Raw genomic sequence first — 20,407 nt, 5'->3', positions numbered from 1 at the left:
AAACTCGCGTAAGAACTTCGGTCCTTGCCGGAAGTAAACCTTACGAGCCATGTAAGCTATTTCCTCCTTCTGTTGTTTTAACGGAACGAGCACCAACTCCAGTTCCTGGTTATACCGGTGCAATTCGCTGCACAATTTTTCTCCTCCGTTTTTCACCGGGTTGAATATTAACGAAGTCACGTTGTTTTCCAGCTTCAGTAGACGAGCAATCCAATCCTTGGCAAAGTCTTCGTAACTCTTTTCAGTCATCAGCTTAAAAACAATCTCATCATATTTTTCTTGAGTCAAAGGTCTATCCACCCACTTTTTTTTCCTTGGACGCCTTCGGACTATTCTGGTTTCAGTGTTGAGATCACACAGTAATAAAAGCAAGAGTAAATGGTACAAAATCCAGGGTTTTTGGTCAAAAGTGAAAATTATTTTAGTCATCTGATAACAATGACTACTGACATTATTTTTAAAATCACTCTTAACCGACTTTAATTCAACAATTATTTAAAGTTGTTAAAAACAGTAAGTTTAGTTTTTAAAATCAACACAAACGTCATATTTTGACTTTCACTAGATCACTCAGCAAAATCCAAATAGAGAAGGTTCTTCATTGGATCTACCTAAACACAAAATTAAAGTATCATTAAATTATGGTTACATTAAAACAAAACTACAACACTAATATTAAAATTAGACTTTTATAATAGTTTTGTATGAGTACAAACCCAGACCTGAAGTAACATTCTATTTAAGCTTTAGAAATAAATATAATGTACTTAATCAACGTTCACATCTACTTCTCTCCACATTTGTAATCTTACACAATCTTTCTCATGGAGTTATTATATCTAGTGTTCTTTGTTGGTGCCATTTTGATAGGGGTTTCTCTTGAAAACAAAGATTACATTACAAGAATCGACAATCTGTTGTATGAGAAGATTACAAACCCGATTGTTGGTGAAGGAGATCGCTTGATTGACAGTCTCATCGTCTTCAACAATGATTTCAACCAAACGATTCAGGTAATTATAAATAACTTCTTTCAAAAACGTGAGTATTAAAACTTGTTGCTCCTAAAATTACTATTCATTTAGATTAGTTGCAAAAGATGCATTTTTCTGTCTCTTACATGTAGAGTGTTTTTAGGTTTACTTATTATTTCTTGCCAAGGCACCAACTTCAAAACTAGTTTAACTAAATAAAACAATCTACCATTGATTGGCCTTTGCCTTTTGAATGAACTGTAAACTTACCTTAGGAACAGAAAAACATTTATTAATGTCTTACAGTTTGGTCTTTATTTACATTTCTATGCTGTTGTCGATTTTTACGCTTTTTAACCCTGGTCAAAATCCTGGCCTTGTTATCATTCAATGTTGAAATTTTGTTGACATCACTGAACTCAACTGTAACACACATTATAACAGGCTTTAGATTTGACAATAGGATGAAAATTGAAATGATGTACAGTATCTTATCCATCTATACTTTAATGCAATAAGGAATTTCTCTGTAATATCCTCTTTTCCTATTTGTACGATTAAGGTGTCCTTGTAAAGCTTATGATCTATCGGAGGGAAGAATGGTAACCAAAAAGGTCATTTTATTTAGGTCTTTATACCCCTAGTGCTTATTTCTATCGTCCGCTTTCAAAGACTTAGTGATGCAATGTAATTTAACAGCTGTTCCTTCAGTGTAATGATTAACCACGGTCATATTGTGAAGAAGAGACAAAACAGTTCATGAAAATGAATTTTAAACAGGTTACTCTTTTACTATGATTGTAACCTGATTGAGGTAGGTAAATAACTCTTTATGGTGTAAATCAACAAATTTAATTGATTGTAAATTAGTAGTTTTATTCACTTTTTAACCGTCTGAAACGAACGTGATAAAAGGGTTTTGTATTTTTTGCTTTCCAACTTTTGAACCGTATTGAAATGCACAATTTGTGCACGGGTCCCCTCGATATAATAATTCTTATATTTAATGGTGTTATTCACAAAAAGTAAATAGCATTGTATGCTCATCAATATGGTGCTCTCATTGAATTCTCGTCCTCTATCTTATTTTAACCTTAGTCCTGAAACAGTTATGAAAGATAAACCATGCTTTGTGCAGCACACAACAGACATTTCCTGTAGCGTAACGCACATATATGTAGCAGATCAATGTATGAGATTATATTTAGTTTATGAGAACATGGATAAAACTATGGGATTTACGGATATAGAACTCATAAATTTACTCCCTTATAACTTGAGCACGCGCACAAACAGCATACACTTCACCACAGGCCCGTGGTTTGCATGCAATGGGCTTGATAGACATTTGCCCCCCCCCCCCTTCCCCATTCATTGCTGGGAAACTTTTTCTTCCACCCCCGTTTACTAAAGCGGGCCCTGATTCGCCAATCAATGATGTGTAGCATCTTATTTATCTTATCTAACACGGGCAGGCCGAGACCATGAAGCACTTCATCCGAAAATCGAATTATTGCGCACCCCAGACAATTGTTTTCTTGATGACCTTACAAGTTCAGGATGAATGCCTGTAGCTTTCCAATTAGTTAATCCTCGGGAAGACATCTTCCTCTAGCCACATTACCAAGAGTTATCATTCTAGCATCAGAGAGCTCGTCACAATCAAAGAGCGGGTGGTCGGCTGTCTCCTCTGAACTATCACAGTGCCTACAGATCGGTTCACCATCAAATAAGCCCATCCGTTGTAAATGTTTCCTGAATCACCCGTGATCTATCAGTTCTACAATTAATTTGATTCTTTGCCTGTCTAGTCTCAAGAGGTCAGAGGCAACCTTTTTAGAAGGCCTAAAACAGAGTAAGCTTGCTGACCCTAGGAAGGGGAGTATCAACCCAGTGTTTGCGTTGCTCTTTGGCCCATGACGCAATCAAAGAACATGCGCTATTTCGTGAAATGCCACAGAAGGGTTGTGGGTGATGTGTAGCATTTCCCAAGAGATCAATTACACTGCACAATTTCGTAGTGCTCCAATTTCTAATTGCAAGAGTTAAGGTTGTGCTAGGGTGAATCAGCAAACTAGTATATGAACGGTTTTATGAGATTTTGTTTATATCATATTGTTATCTGCTGTCATTGGTGAACGTGCAACAGGTTTCAGACTATAGGAAGAAAAAATCTGTACGATTAGCACTTATAAGTAAGATCATTTAATGTTTATTTTACTTTTGTTTAGTTGCATACTTTTTATTACAGAGTTATTATTTCAGCGATCAAATGTCTATGGTTTGTAATAAATATTTTTTGTAAATTATAAAATGTGTCTGTTTATGATATTTTTTTAACGATTAAACCCAATTAACCACATTCAGCTAAGCTTGGTCCCTCAGTACTAATTATTGATCACACAATTTACTGACAACCGAATCAAATTATAATTGTTACAGTTAACACCATGAAGTACCTAGTAATCAGCAGGTTGCCAGTTGGAAAATCTTGTAATGATTCTACACTGGACCCAGCTATCCTTGACCGTTGGGCTAAGGAACCAGCTGATCTAGTCAGTAACAAAACTTACTTCATGCATTCAACACTCAATATCTCATGCTTTAATCTCAAATTCAGTATTATAGTAAACATGTTTAATTTGGTTAGAAAGCCCAACATCAAAAACGAACTTATAACCTTAACTGTTGCAAAATAGAAATCCTAGCACAATATTTGGTATTGGTGACATTTTCTGTGTAGGTATACAAGTACAACAGGACCAATCAAGATGTCGTGGATATGCTGATAAGGACCAACGGGCCGAGGTGTATCCAAGTTTATCCGAACGACACGCTGCTGCAGATAGTCTACGAGTGGGGATACAAGGAGCTTGGTGAACTGTACTACTTTCTCAACCAAGCTAAGGAGCATTGGCGAGACTTCCGATACTACCTGGTCAATGATCTACATTACAACATCGAACCATTGCCACCGTTTAACATAAACTCTACTAGTTTTTAGTTGCTCAGTAAACTTTTAAAAGCTATGTCATTGAGTTGTTAGATTTTACCTAATGGCTGGAATTGATTTTCATAGCGGAGTGGTATTTCATGGTATGAAAATGGACTCAGGTGTTCTTGATCATCGTGCTTTTTAGCAGCTGCTTATAGACCAGCTGGTCAGTAACAAATCGTCACAAGAAAAATAGCAGAACTTAAGTTAAGACTAAAAATGACCCCTTACCAACATACACATTACCTACAAAAATAAAATCTGTAGGTAACCATTGTAGGCTTTCAATCAAATGTCACATAGCATATTATATTTTTAAGCTCACTACATACATTTTGTGTCTATGATATAAAAATAAAACAGCAAATTCTATAGAAAATTTTTCTGAAGTAAAATTGAACAATTAAAATTTATTTCAAATCAAAATTTCATAAAAATAATAAATAAACCTAAAATTGGATTATAGGTTCAGTCAGTAGCTCTGTAAATTTACAATATACACAGACATTTTTCTACAACCATTTTTTGGGGGTTCAGAGGGACCCACAACAAACATTTCCATTTAAAACTAAAAAAAAAAAAAAAAAAAAAAAAACAACTATCCATCTAAGGGCAGAAGGTAAAAACACACTAACTCAACAAATATATGTAGAAAATTGTTATTTAATTTATATAGTTGGTCACAATTATTTCATTGATGTAACCAAATCTTGGGAGGTTATAGTTGAAGTCTGTTAAATCTCGACTATTTACCTTGTTGAAACAAAAATAACTATTAAACGTTCCTCAGAAGGAGTGAATTTTATCTCACTCGTACTATTTGTTACAAACATACATAAATCATGTTAAAAAATAATAGTGTGCTTGATACTGATAACCTATTAAGTTTTAATTTGGTATTTAATCATGGCGGCTGAGGGCTGATGAAGTACATACAATGTTTCGCCATACAATACATACTATTCAGTTACAAATTAGGTGAACGAATTATTTAACTAGTAATGTTCAACTTGTGGCTTTATTTCCCAGATTGCCTAATGACCAGAGGCATCAATGACTATTTGGCTGTAATCACCAATGGGAAATGGAGAGAAGCATTTTACTGATAACAGAACTCGTGTAATATGTCTAAACTACCAACAACGTATATGAAATGCATATAACATGTAAAGACTTTAGTTGTTCTTAAAACCAGGTGATGCAGAAGAGTGATAATGATTATAAGAAAGGAAGAAAAAAGAAATGTGGAGAAAATCCTGTTAAAGTTATCAGATAATGAATTCACTGTTTCTACTTATGATGGTACACTGTGTCATTGCCGGTTTCAGTGAAAGTGAATTGGATGTGAAAAAGACTAGAGCATTCTTATACATCACCGGACTCAAGAAACATTTCGATAGGAACAAAGAAAACATCGAAAGTTTGATGGAGAACTTCCGTCTGCCACAAAACGCAACGCTCATAGACGAACTCAAGCAGTTTTACCACGTGATTCGAAATGTGTACAGGGTTTTGAAAGGACAACAGTTTAAAGTGAGTGAACGTTTAAAAAGAGCTGTTTTATCTTTAAGGCCACATTTTGATGATATGAACTATTCCTCGTTCAGGCTCAAATATCGGTTCAATTATAGCACTCAAGAAATAAAAGAGTTCAGACAGTTATATACAAAGTGTAGTGAAATATTTGATGAGATAATTTGGTTTTTCAATCATCAAAGTGCAGAGTAATAAAAATGTGTATTTGTAATCAAGTTATGAACTTCTTATGTACCTCGTTTAGTGAAAGATATGACTTTCATTATTAGTATTATACATTTTTAGTAGTTTGTCACATCCTTCGTGCCTTTTACACTAGTGTATCAATTCTTTGAAATATCCAGGTTCATTCTAAGAAACTTGTCAACTTGTCCTCATCTTTTAGCCGTGTACCGGTAACGATTTGTGAGTACAAACTTTATGATTTTGTTTTCAGCCAATTTTACCGCTTTCAGGTACTTTGACTTTTAATTTATTTTGCTTTTGGTATTTTATGTACGAGCAATCTTAAAATAATAGTCAATTACAAAGCTACCGGTATTGAAGAAGAACTAGGAGACAACTTTTAAACGGTACGTTTCATTCAACAGTTAGTTGAACTTTACTACTGTATCTTAAACGTTTTGTTTGGAATATTCTCTATTGATTTTAGAGATTATTTCCTCATAATGAAATTCTACTCAGTTGTCTTGAAATTGATTCTTTTACTCTCACTTACTCTGGGTTTCATACACCAAAGATCATACTTGAAAAAAGTGGAGGAAGATATTAATAGAAAACTTTCCAAGCCTTCGCCTGGAGAAGGAAGGTTACTTATTACACAGTTGAAAGTTTACTTAAAAATATTAACGGAAACTATACAAACTTACAAACTAAATACTAGCGCCCTTGTCAGCAGGGTATTGGAGAATATACGTAAAAGAAAAGGTCCGTTGTTTATTCAAAATGAGCCTAACTATGATCATTTACAAAATATTTACCGTTGGACTGCCAATGAATCATTTCTTGTTAGAGAATATTTAAACAAAACTGTATCAGTTTGGACTTCGTTTGATTCTAGTTTTACGCAAAAAGAAAATAGCAAACAAAGTTTTTGGTGAAGAGGTGAAAAAGTTTTATGATTTGTGCAACAGGTATATGGGTATAAAATTTAGACAGTTTAAAATTTAAATGTATTGAAAACTAAATACTGTACCATTGTCTAGATAAACATGTAAATGTAAAAAAAAATGTGATAAGTAATTAGTTCATCATAATAGTTCTGTAGTCATCAATTTGAAATATTTTATAAATTGTCAAATTATTCATTGTATCTTTCTTCAATAATATAAATTCAAAAACAAATCTTTTTGTCCTTTGCACATAGGCATAAACAAAGGAATAGTGTTTTTACAAATTAGTTCTTTAAACCATGTTTATAGCTCAAAATGCCAACTGAATGATTTATTTATGTATATTTTAAAGTATTAGCATATGTATGCAATATTGAAGCTCAAAAGCATGATTAATCTCCCCTATTATCTCTCAACATAGGTATATGATTCTCACGGAGAAGTAAAATTCTTATATAGCTAATGTCATCCCTATATCAACCACGATTTTATTGGAACAAGGTTATGATCGATATACAGTATTTAAAAAAAAAATGATTTTGCAAAAGGTAGATCTTTTGATTGTATATATTTTATAGATAACATTTTGCACATCATTTAAGAATTTAGCTACACAAAAAAGTCACTTCTCTTTGAACGATATTAATTGCAAACTTTCATAATTTCTGCCAAAGCCTCATTACACCCTTTGAACAACTCTTTATACAATTCTGATTCTTCACTGTTCAAACTAAGATCACTTGATAGATCTTTTCCTGTCATTTCTAGATCTTCCAAAAGAGAATGTAGATTCTGGATCTCCTTTTTTGTGTAGGTTTTAAATTCTTTGTTCGACCCAACCTTGGCATGCTCCAACAACACGGATTTCTTAAAAGAGATTATTTTACAGTGAATTGATTTCATATTTTCTAATATATCCGTACTTGAACCAGAACTAGAACTTTTTTCCATAACTTTTTTATTGTATTAAACACACAACCTTTCAATAGCATAACTATATATGAGCCATTTTATAACATGCAGCTTAGATTAAATGATTAGTTGTACATAACTCATTAATAACGTTTAATTATTTTCTAATTGATTTTCTTCTGTAATTTGTTAGTCAAGTTATCGAGAAGTGCTAGCATGTAAGGTATGTTGTGCCAAAACTTAGTATTTAACACATACTTCAAAACTAATAATCACTTTATTAGCTGATTGCTGGTATCTGTAAATGAATAAATTTCATTCATGGGACACTTCTTTGCATATAAACAAAGAAAAAATATTCCACAACTATGGATTAGTGAATTTGTACTGTAGTTGTTTTTGTATTACCTTTGACTTAAGATATGTAACACACTAATAAAATGTTGATCATTCTGATAAAGATTTCAGCAAGTTCAATGGACAGCGGATAGGAAAAGTTTTGTGCTGTGAAACAATTTTATAACCTAAAAATTTAGTTCTTAAATGAATTTATTTACTGGACATTTGTTAATCTTAGTGTTAAGTTTACATTCGAGTGCAAGTTCGGGGGACGAGGTGAATTTATACTCTGTGGATAGAACTATCGTAAGACTCTTGTCCACTCCAAATCCTGGTTCTGGCGATTTCTTGCTGAACAGTATACAATTATACAACAGAACTCTCAAGAATATCATTAAACTATTTTTAATGAAGGACATGAAGGTGGCGACCATTGCGGAGATCTTATGGGAACGCAACGGACCGAGATTTTTAGTTAAGAGGATGGACGATACCGCTCTTCAAAACGCTTACGATTGGACAGTTAAAGATTTGACGAGGATGTACGACTTGTTGAATGAGACCCAGGACATTTGGAGGGAGCTGAGATTTGAGTATTCAAAAATGCTTACAAGTCGGTTACAACAAGAAGGGGTTTATTGTAATAATACAGTGAAAGAATAGGAATGCAATTAAAGTGTTTCATATGTGGAATAAACTGAGAAATATTTATTAGCAAGAGTAAGAGTACTTTTTTAAGTATAGTTATAATTATTGAAAAATCATTAAATAGATTAAAGTAAATATTGACCTTAATACTGTCTTGAAGATACTGTACTTAAAACTGATTTACGACACAATGATTTTTTTTATTACTGTGTAAAGGAAAAATTTGTACTTGTTATTAAATAATAAATACACAAACAATTTCACAGGAATCAAAAAGGTCATACCTATGTTTAAATGCCAACAACTAATAAAATTGTATTTTTTTAGTTTGGTTCTTAATCATCAGAAAAAGGTTTTTTTTTTATAATATAACGGTATTTTGTAATGAACAATGAAATTATGAATGCAAAATTTTGCATCAGAGGATACAGAAAGCACCGTTCTTTCTTACTCAATCACAACTGTTTAGGTACATAGACAAACCACAGTAACCACACACCTAAAACAAAAGTTAAAACCAAAGATAATCATGATACAAACAATTCACAATCACAAAACCTATGAACTATAGTTACTGACGCGATTAAACTTCATATCTAACAAAACAAACAATGACTTGCACTCTTCAAGTGTTCTATAGTACCTCTCTTTTTCTTCTACCGTATCGTTGTAGAACTTACTAATATCTTCTTTTTCATCATCCAACTTTTCCATGTCCGTTCGTAGATCCATAATTATACGTTTTACCAAAACCACAGAGTTTTTCTTGAAATATCTCTTAGGTATGTTGACAATACCCAAAGCGTGAAGCAGAATACCTTTAAGATATTCAACTGTGGAGATGGGATCCGTGTTGGTCAAATTGTTGGTTTCTAGTTCGTTCAACACTTGATTTTCCATCAAGGGATATATTCTGCTCATGTTCAATCGATCGATGTGTTCTTTACCTCTTTGCAATCCCAACGGTCCATCGTCAGTTATGTCTGATAATGATAACGTAAACAAAGAAAACACTAAAACTATCTTTGCCAAAATATGTACATCAGCTTTCATAAATGTACTAACTGATGACAAATAGTTAATTAAATCTGGAATATTTATTTTAGATTTATAGGTTGTGTCATTTTAAGCATTTACGTTTCGTTTAGTTTGATGCGTTGTTGTGTGATTCATTGACACATATTTAGATGAAGTATTGATAGCTTATTGTTTATTTATTTGCTGTACAACTCTTCTTTAGAATTTATTACACACTGATTTTACACAGAGTTATTACACACTGATTAAAAATAAAAGTTTTTAATAATTTTTTTTTTACTTAAAGTTAATGCTTTTTGAGATTTTAGTTGGGTGCCGATGGCTGAGTAGAAGTACTTGCCAGGCTACTAGAAGCCAGTTCAATCCTGACTAAAGTCAGTAGCTTTTCGAAACTGGACTCAGCTGTCCTTCATCATTGGGATTTTAGTCATATCATAGACAAATGTGTGGCACACACCGCTGCAGGCAAGGAGCACAGGAGCCGTATGCTACCAGCAGACGCTGCACGGTGTGCGCCGTAACCACAGGACACTCCTAGCGGTGGGCGTCGGAACATATGCTAACCACAGCACTGTTGCCGGTTTATATTCATTCTATTTGTCTATGGTCATATATACTCTAGTGGTGGCTACATTATCTTAGTCAGTAATTAATCTACACTGATCATCTCACTCCTTAACAAACTCCACCCGGTGTTCTTATTTTACTTAAATGTGTACACAAATTGCTCTGACCTAGATCATATGTTTCTTTAACCCTCCAGTACACGTGCCCCGGACTCAGAGTCCGCACATTTGAAAAAGCCCACCGAAATACGCCCAAGTAAATACGCGAACAAATGACATGACGTGTCATCTACCTTTCCCCCCTACCTTTCCAAGGACAATGGCGGTGTTTTTATCATCTTAGCGTCAGTTGGTCCTGAGCTACGAGGGTGTAATTTTAGGCGCGTCATGTTTCAAGAGGATGAAGAGCAGGCCAGCGATTGACTGATTGGTTTTCAGAAGTACATCTTCAATTTGAAATACTCATATTTGTAATTATTTTGAAATTATCAATATCTATTTACCTATATTTGGATTATTTGAAATGTTGATGCTATATGAACTTTATTAGGTATATAAAAGAGCGTTTCCAGTAAGAAGTAAGACCCGGAATCGGAATGCCAGTCAGGAGTATATTTCTTATTTTATAGCTTTGGTTTTGACTAAGAACTAACTGTTCAAGAATCAAGAATTTTATTGTCGTTAAGCACATGGCAATAGACAAAGTCAAATACAGTATTACAAGACATCAAATGTGCAATATGGACAAATATAAAATAATAAATCAAAACAGACATATAGATATAGACACTGAAAAAACAGCTACAAGTACAAAATCACTATCTAATTAAGTTAAAATCTTAATGTACTAATATCACAGGCCAAAAATTTGTTAACAGAATAAAAAACATTTTCTTTTAACCACTTTGACAGAGTTATTTTGAATCTGCTTAGGTTCACAGTCCAGGCTTCTTTTGGCAGCTTGTTAAAAAGCTTGACTTTCATAAACAAATGGCTTTTTTTTAGATTTTTCTAGTTTTATAGATATGCAATCAAGTAAATAGTTCCGTCTAGTATTATATTTGTGAAATTCACTTCTAAAACTATAGCTATTTAAGTTTTCCTTAACACTAACTAAGCTAAAATATACATACAAACACGGAAGAGTCATTATTTGGAATTCTTTAAAATGTGGAACACATGACTCTCCGTCAGGAATGTTTGCCATTATCCTAATTGCTTTTTTTTGCCATATAAATGCTTTTTCAGAATCTGAGCTATTACCCCAAAGTGTTATTCCATACATTAAATGGGAATTAAAAAAAGCATAGTAAGCTGTAACTAACATTGAGGAACTAACACAATTTTTTAATTTTCTAAGTAAACAAGTAACTCTAGATAGTTTTCTACACAGCTGATTTATTTGAGATTTCCAGTCAAGTCTGCTATCTAGGTATAATCCTAATAGTTCTCTGGCCAGGTTCATTTTTTGAGCCCAAATGCGCAACCATGGACATTGTGTCACATAGTACGGTATACTAACCACATAAAAAAAAAAATCACGATGTTATGGGAGCTAAACTTATGAAATATATATACATATACAATGTACAAAATTATTGTTTTGTGGTTTAGTTAGCTTAAATATTGTTTATCACATGGGCTAGAAGTGCATTTCAAACCCTCGCTCATTTTCTGCTTTAATACTTTTCATTGAAATGGCGACCATACAAAGTAGATATTAAGTATGAAGGGAGATGAGAGTAGGATGAGTGGCGTGATCTTGTAGTCTTGTTAAGGCCGACATATTCCTTAGACAGAGTTGTTAATTAAAAGCCCATACAGATAATGGCAACTAAGGGATCTACAGTTTATAGTGGGATCCGAGCCACATTTTTGCCTTGGTATCAACAAATTGATCTAATACTTTAATTATCAGGATAGTACTGCGGATAGTTGTAGTACTCACTATAGTGCGGATGTTAATCCACACCAGAGAGTATCACATCCAAGTGCATGCTTATTTTATCTAGCCTCAGATTTTCCTCGGTTAAACTTGCTTGTGTCATGATATACACTTTGCGTCCTCATGATGAAGTCATACAACAGAAGTTAAATGATACACCCACAGCAATATGGAGAATAATATTTATTTCCTATCATTAAGTAACCTTTATAAAAAAATCTATTCTATATACCCTACATCAACGCAGCTGGAAGTCTTTCAAAGATCGAGTCTATTTTTTCCAAACAATACCTGGTATCTGCACGAAGATCCAAGAATTGTTTATAATCTTCAGGGCTCATATACTGCGCGAATCTCTCAGGATTTGCGTACCTTCCAAACTTAGTGTAACAAGAGTTCAACACGTTCTGACCAAGAACTATTCCTTCCAAAGCAACTTTATTCAATTGTTGTTTTGTCTGTTGTTCCAAAGCTTCTAACATTTTGCGAACGCTGCTGTTCAAACTTTCCATATCATTTAGGTGATCAGTCTCATTATCCGGGGTGAATTTCATGTCATTTTGGTAAACTCCAAAGAAATCATAGTCTTTTGAACTACTGGCAAGACTGTTACTAGCGCAAAATAGTAAAGTTACGCTAATATAAACAAAGGTCATACTGATTACACTGGACCCATGAATGTTCGGTTCCTTTAAAAGCCCGATTTGTTATCTTATCAACTCATCTCATTGTATGACAATATTGTTGGACATTTCAGTGTTAAGTTCTTTTGAGTCAGGAAGTGAGCACTTTTATGAGAGAATCTATTTTTCTCATTCATGCTAAGTTTTCTATGTTATTTACTAAAATATACTACCTATTTACCAAAAATATGTAGGGTACAGAATTCTCTATTTCCACCCCACGCTGGAAATAAAACATGTGATTGGATTTTTTTCCCATTTGTTTTGATATTCTGTTTATATTTGGTTGATATTTCATCACCAGCATGGCAACCCATAAGGCTCATGTTAAAAAAAATTTGTAATCCATTGTTTTTCTTATTTTAGAGCCTATTTTTATTTATATAACGGGACTTGCACATGTACAGGAAAATGTCTTTCGAACAGTATATATGTAGATTTTCCCTGCGATGCACACGAGCTGTGAAAAAGGGGTTTAAAGAAACATGCTTGCCTATTAATATATAGATTTACTATATTTCAATGTTAAAATTGTTTGCTTACACTGAAAGAATAAGTTAAGGATATGGGGTTTTTTCAAGAAAATAAATATAAGTGCCTAAATGGTTATCAGAGGTTCATACTTTTTTCTCACTGAAAGTGTTATGATGACAAAGATGAAATGGATGGAGTGTATTGATTATTATAAATTAAAAACGTTATCAAGGTCAAATTGCCTAAAGCTGTGTCAACAAGAGGCGAGTAGGTAGATAGGTTATGTGTTTCAAGTTACCTTAGACAGATAACCTGTCTGCCTGCTTCGTTTGAACACGGTTGAAGGAATAACAGGCAGAAAAATTTATAGATAAATAAATACTGGTAAAAAAGTTTACCTGTTGGCATAAATTATGTTAAACTCAGACTTAATTTATATTGAATTTAGATTTTGGAGGAAATCAACTATTAAAGTTTCCTTAAACACTCTACTTATTTACTCAGTCAACAAATGATTAGCTTATTCAATAAAAAAATGTTACTATATTATAACTGCCATAGGACCTTTGAACGCAATGGCCTAAATGCAGATTGTGTCATCAACAACCAAAGGCACACCTATAGAGATAAGATCTTTCATTTTATTAATAAATACAGCTAAAAAAAACGAAGTAAAAAAATTCTTTTAATAATGAAGATTTAAAAATATGTTATTTACAATCACTCTATTGTTATATGGTATCTACAATTTGGTGTACAACGCTATAAACAATTAAATATCTCATTCAACATTTCAACGCAGTGTTTAGTGTCTTCAAACAACCTCTTAAACTTTGCGATGGCTGCATCGCTCAAATTGTATTTTGCTCTCAAGTCTGGCTCGGCAACAAAATATTTATCAAATTCTTCGTTAGCAAATTTTATTATTTTCTTACCCATCGCCTCGGTTTGCGTCCCTGCTAACTGCTCTGGGCTTTTGATTGATTCCAAAAATCTTCTGACACTTAAGTTTAGTCTTTCGAGATGTCTCAGTGGATTGTTGCTGTCCTGTGACATCTCACGATCAGCTTTGTTGTAAATGTCGTTGGCCAACCCGTGGTATTTCTTGTCTAAATCCAATTTCTCTAGGATAGGTTTTAGTTCAGGATTGATGTCTTCATTTCTGCTGACATCAACCAAAATAAGGAGTGTAACTCCAACGTGTAACTTTGAAAGTCCTGGTCTCATTTTGTGTTCGACAAACTTAACATTTTGAAACTTCCAATGGATTTCTTCATAAATATAAGCCTATCATTTTCATTGTCTTTTTTATGAATCGTGAAGTCATTCTTCCATACCAATACTGAAATTTTTCATGTGTCAACCTGTACAAATTGGTTTAACACATTCTTTTACTAAGATTTCCATTCTTGGAAGAGAGTTGATACGTTTATAATGCAAGCTGTACTGTATTTAAAAGTTGTATACCTTACACAAAAAGATCACACAAATTCTATAAAATACATGAAAGTTAGTCAGAACACCTCATTTTATACACACAACTTATTGTATGGACAGAAAAACTTACACAGTTAATTGTTTAGTTTATTGTTAACTTCTTATCCTGTGTAGAAACTCTTGACTTTCAAAAACCATATCAATCAATATACACTTCATCAATAATTTTTATTTGAGTTATTCTAATGAATACCGGTAACTAAAGTCTATATACACGAAAAACAAATTATAAATGTTACACTGTTCACATCAAACTATATACTTAGTTTCACATACAAATTACACATTAAATCGTCACACAATAACATTAACAAGGTGTTGTTCACATTCACACAATCTTCTCATTAGTATTTTGTAAATTATTATAATAGTTCACAACCTTTCTCAAAGTTGATTAATTAATCACTACATTTCATCTCTAAAATGACAAACACTAATGAACGAATACTCTCCGTTTACAATGTTAAGGACAGCATGTTTGCTGTTGACTTTCTGCAAACTTTTCAGTTGTCAAGATGAACGCTGGGGAGTTAGCGACTATCTGCATGAAGTGGATGACAGCATCTCCAACTGGCTAAAAGATCCGACTCTGAACTCGAAAAAGGAAATTTTCGAGATGGTAGGAGACTATTTGGAAACCCTTCAAGACTTCATAGAGAAGATCGATTTACGGAGGAAAACAGCTTTAGTCCACGGCGAAACACTTCTTAGAAGAAAACAGCCTCGGTATTTGGAGATTCCTTTTCCCGAGGATGTGCTTAAGGCAGATCACAATTGGCGGGAAGTGGACATTGACGATTTCCAGAGACTTTTGAGAGAGACAGATCTTTTGTGGCAGGATTTCGACAAATCTTTTGCTGACATGAAAAAAGCGATTGCAGAAGGAGAAGAACCGACTTCAGACAAAAGTGCAGGCATTGAATGAACACTAACATTGACTACTGGTGACAGTACTTTGAGATATTTATGTTGTAAAGTCGAAGGAAAAATATTGAATAGCTATTGAGTATAACAATACAAAGTTGATGATAAACGGGTTGTGGCATCACTCAGGAAATTGTGAACTATTTTAAAAGTGATCTTTAATTGAAACTTGATTGGTCTCAAGAACATTGAGCATGGGTTATACATCAAATATACAAGTTTATCATAATATTTATTTATCACATACATCCTCTTAGGACAATATTAGTAAAAGACAACTACGCCTCAGTAACAGCAAATTGTTAAATAATGACATATAACTAACTGAGTTTTAGACTAGAAATTTAAACATCTGACTTATATCTACAGTTTTTAAAGACAAAATTATTGAAATTAAATACGTCACTTACTCACTAAATTATACCTCAAAATCAAGCATGATAATTTTTTTAAATCATGAATTTTCATTACTGAATAGCAAAATGTGTAAATTTAATATATAAAATTCTCGTGTCACAGTGTTTGTCTGCAAACTCCTCCGGAACGACTTCACCGATCGTTATGAAATTTGGTGTGTAAATTCTGTAGGTATGCGAATCGGACGTAAACTATTTCCCGTTTCGAAATTCTTAAAAGGGCTCCGTCCCAGTGGCTCTGGAGTTTCCCATGTTAACCTTATGAGAAATGGAATTAATGAATCTTAACAGCTGTTTCAATTAAACAAGTTGGTTCTGTTCTATGATGTTCAATAGCATTAAAGTTACAAGGATTACCAACAGGGTGCAGCACTATTATTTCTTTTACATTTATGACAACAGCTAATTTGCAACCAAAAGGTGAGTGAGCGTAGCGAACGAACTTCAACCTGGAGGCGAGTTAGCGTAGCGAACGAGCTAACCTGAAGGCAAGTGAGCGCAGCGAACGAGCTCCAACCTAAAGGTGAGTGAGCGTAGCGAACGAGCTCCAACCCAAAGGTGAGTGAGCGTAGCGAACGAACTTCAACCTGGTGGCGAGTTAGCGTAGCGAACGAGCTAACCTGAAGGCAAGTGAGCGCAGCGAACGAGCTCCAACCTAAAGGTGAGTGAGCGTAGCGAACGAGCTCCAACCCAAAGGTGAGTGAGCGTAGCGAACGTACTTCAACCAGGACGTGATTGAGCGATGCGAACGAGATCATCTTGAAAATTAAACGTAACGGTACTTTCTTTCCATCGGTCTGTCTTAGGGGAAACCTATAACTTAGGCGATACGAAGTTCGCCGGGTCAGCTAGTTATCTTATAAAATGTGTAAAAGGCTTATTAAAAAAATCCAGCTTATTCACTTCTTAATATTATCAAAGATAATGGGTTATTATTTTCTTATTCAATATTTAATTTTCTGTCATTAGGAAAAGTATTCCGAGTGGAAGTTTGAGCTAAACACCTTTTCTTTTACAATGTAAACAGCTCATCTAATGTTAATTAACTTCCAGTCTTTTGAGAATACAGCTTGTAAACATCAAGCTCTAATTTAGTGTAATATAAGTGCATCGCTTATGGACTTATTTATACTAAAAGGTTTTTGGAAACAAAAATACAGTAGGATAAACAAATATTGATCAGGTTTATAGCTTGGGATGGAATATTAGTGGAATATTAGCTTGGGGAGGGGCGTACAGTTCACATCTCACAGGTCTGATTCTGGTTCAAAAGTCTATCCTAAAAGCTGGTTTTAAAAAGTGTAAAAGATACCCATCAGATTTACTATTTCATGAAACTGGAATATTCCCCATAGCAAAATTGTTTATCAAAGATCTTCTAATTTTTATATTTAAAAACTTCAATTCAATTTTTACTTCCATAACCCACACTCATAATACAAGATATGCAAATAGAATTGGAATTTCTACTATTCAGAAGCATAAATCCTTTTCAAAAACAAATTGTTTCTACATAGCACATATTTTGTTCCGGAATTATTCCACTATGTATAAAGCAACTCAGTTATTTCATTCCCCTACATTAGGTGTATTCAAATACCCCCGCCGCAGCAAACCTGCAGACTTAGCGAATTTCCATCTGCCAGATTAGATTTAAACTAAATTGTCTCCTTAAAAATATCACATTTATTCCCTATTTAAACAGAATTAGTTTAATGAGTACTTAGGTTTGCTGCAACAGGGAGGGTAAAAAAGTTTTTTTAAAATGTAAAATATTAAAAGGTACAATGGTTTAGTAAGAAATTAATGTATTTTCCAAATTTGATCAAAATATGTTCATAAACAAGCAAACTACAACAGTTGACTTATTCTCCATAAGAATAACATGGGAATTTTAAAATTACAATTTTTTTAAATTTTCTCCGTAACAATTAGGCGCATAATAACGCTTCAATATACTAAATTATTTGTTTTTTTAAGCTCTACAAAATGGTTTAAAAAGAAATTGTGAAATTTTGTGTTTTTAGGGTCAAAAATGGGAAAAACCTATTTTTACCCCATAAAACCCCCCATAAACCCCCGTTCCCATAGTCCGATCATGCTGGTTCGCGAACTCATTCAAGTTTATCCTGCCTTACACCTTCAAACCAAATTTTATCAAAATCGGACAAAAATTACTCAAGTTATCGTGCGGATGGACACATATATATATATATATATATATATATATATATATATATATATCTATATATAGATATATAAAAATTTGAACGAATGGTGTTTTTGGCCTCTGGGGACATCAAAATGAAAAAGTAAATCGGTCCCGGGCTTAGGTCTTACCATGAGACCTACGGTAATAGCTACTTCCCTATAGGGAAATTCGCTAAAATCGAGTTAACAGATGGTTATTGGATATCAGGGATGAAGAGGCCGAGGCTCTTATCACTACTGATAACAGGAGACCTGCCACAGTCTGACAGCACTGAACGGACAGGGCCTCTGCAAACTCTTGCAACCAACAAAATTCTTTTCCATTTTATTTATTAGCTTCCCCTTAAACAATTCTGTTCATAAAAATTTAAATTAATATTTACTCCAATTTTTTATATAATCTTTAAACTTATCTTTACACGTTCCCATAGCACATAGTATATTTTTATTTAATCTTAAACTTTTTCTTCAATTTCAAATTAGCTCAAAAAATATATATAATATTTAACAACTCGAGTCTACGCACAGACCACTGAGGTCCATGTAGACTCATTTCCCTATTACATTAGTTATTATTCAAGCCAGAGCAAACATTCAACTAGTATTTAAGTTTTTACTGTTATAACTTTGTAAATTTACTTTTACTAGAATTAATTTACGTAATCAATTTACTCTATAATGCTTCAAGACTATATATATTTGTATTTTATTTTTTTGAAAAATTGTAAATTTTTTATATATTGTGGAAATAAAACTGATTTGATTTGATTTGATTTGATTTGGTTTTTTTAAATTTGGAATAATGTTGATTATGAGAAATGTGTGGGTATTTTCATAAATTTATAGTGTCACATATTTTCCTTTAGGCAATATTGTTTTTGTGTGAGCCTTATTCAAATCCCACAAATATCAGAAATGTCTGTTAGCTATAATAATGATGCATTCTGATAGCTTATGCAACTACATCCATCTAAAGAGAACATTTTTAAGTTTCTTAGGTGGATTTAATTGTCTCAGCAATGACATTTTCCCCTCACTAAAATCATAAAGAATTTTAATTTGTATTCTCGATCACAGCAATAAAAGCGTTAATGTTTCATTTACTGTTTTATTACAATCGATAAGCGACATAGACTTAACAACATGAATTTATATTTGGAGATTTTTCAAACATGTTAATTTATGTTATTAGTGATCTAATTACAATGACCAATCTAAGGAACAACAAACTATTAACGGAATGACTTGGTTATCTTGATACTGTACTGTGCTAGTGTTTTACTCTGTTGTTGAACTTACAATCGTACAAATATAGTTGTTTTGTTTATCCGTCCCAATGGACAAATGATTAGACAGGGAAGTATATTATTTGTTATATGAGTTATGTTTAGTTTGTACCAAACCAGTGTTCAATCAATCTTAGGTTAAACAAATTGTAGAAAAAAGACAGCTGCAGTAATAGTTGGTTTTGGCCAGTGAGACGAAACGGCAATGGTTAAAAATTGCGAATTAATAGACGGTAAATTTTTTAGCTTTGCATTTTTCAATCATGAACTGAACAAAAACTTCACAACTTAACTAGTTAACACTATGTTATATCTATTCCTATTAATGCAATGCTGGCAAAGTGGGACTCTCGGTGAAAAATCCCCAAGATTTTTCCTCAGCTCGATCGAAGACAACATACTTGCTGTATTGAAGGGAGGAAATCTATCAGGCCTTGCTCATACGTTGATGTCGAGTTTGAGAACTTACAACAAATATCTTGCAGAGATCCTCGTAGAAAGCAAACAAGAGAGTTTCGGCCAGCTGATCGTGACGAAGGCCATAGTTCAGAGTGGGGGTCCGCAGATACTTAGCCACAACTTCAACCATACGTTCTTGAAAGAGACCTGTAAGTGGTCGGACGTTGAGATACTCGACTTCAAAAACGTTATATCTGACACGATGGTGTTATGGCAGGCGTTCAAGAGATATGCGAATATTAAAGCGTGATTATTACCAGAATAAATTTGTGTTAAGCTTGTGATTTTGAAAATGTGAGGACAATTTAGAAAATTTGATGGAATGAGTGAAATTCATTTTTCCTTAACTACAAAATCAACTTAATTTAGAATCTAAGTATATTTAAAAAGAA

At 33.4% G+C, this 20,407-nt stretch overlaps 2 protein-coding genes across 2 annotated transcripts in view; one reads left to right on the top strand and one right to left on the bottom strand.

The window, feature by feature from the left end:
• Positions 1-473: 473 nt before the first annotated feature.
• The window catches only part of LOC128994121 (ubiquitin-related modifier 1), a 93,162-nt gene continuing 73,228 nt past the window's right edge, over positions 474-20,407 (bottom strand). The window contains exons 5-6 of the transcript XR_008490869.1: positions 1,245-1,397; positions 474-611 (exon numbers count right to left, since the gene is read on the bottom strand). The gene's annotated coding sequence lies outside the window, so the exon portion shown is untranslated. The remainder of the gene's footprint in view (positions 612-1,244; positions 1,398-20,407) is intronic.
• On the top strand, positions 725-3,997 carry LOC128994120 (uncharacterized). The gene is made up of 2 exons (XM_054418405.1): positions 725-1,013; positions 3,718-3,997. The coding sequence occupies exons 1-2, from the start codon at positions 825-827 to the stop codon at positions 3,976-3,978; spliced, it is 450 nt and encodes a 149-aa protein (XP_054274380.1). The 5' UTR covers positions 725-824; the 3' UTR covers positions 3,979-3,997.

Source organism: Macrosteles quadrilineatus, unplaced genomic scaffold (assembly GCF_028750875.1).
Source record: "Macrosteles quadrilineatus isolate MER2022 unplaced genomic scaffold, UCM_ALF_1.0 Scaffold_5__1_contigs__length_97177068, whole genome shotgun sequence".
Classification (NCBI taxonomy): Eukaryota; Metazoa; Arthropoda; class Insecta; order Hemiptera; family Cicadellidae; genus Macrosteles; species Macrosteles quadrilineatus.
Note: the sequence above shows the minus strand (reverse complement) of the source record. Positions and strands in the feature narration are given on the sequence as shown.

What these genes read in the sequence shown, in the direction of transcription:
- LOC128994120 (XM_054418405.1), top strand. Translation starts at nt 825, where the DNA reads ATGGAGTTATTATATCTAGTGTTCTTTGTTGGTGCCATTTTGATAGGG. An exon ending in ATTTCAACCAAACGATTCAG is followed by an intron (nt 1,014 to 3,717) that starts GTAATTATAAAT and finishes TTTTCTGTGTAG; the next exon opens with GTATACAAGTACAACAGGAC.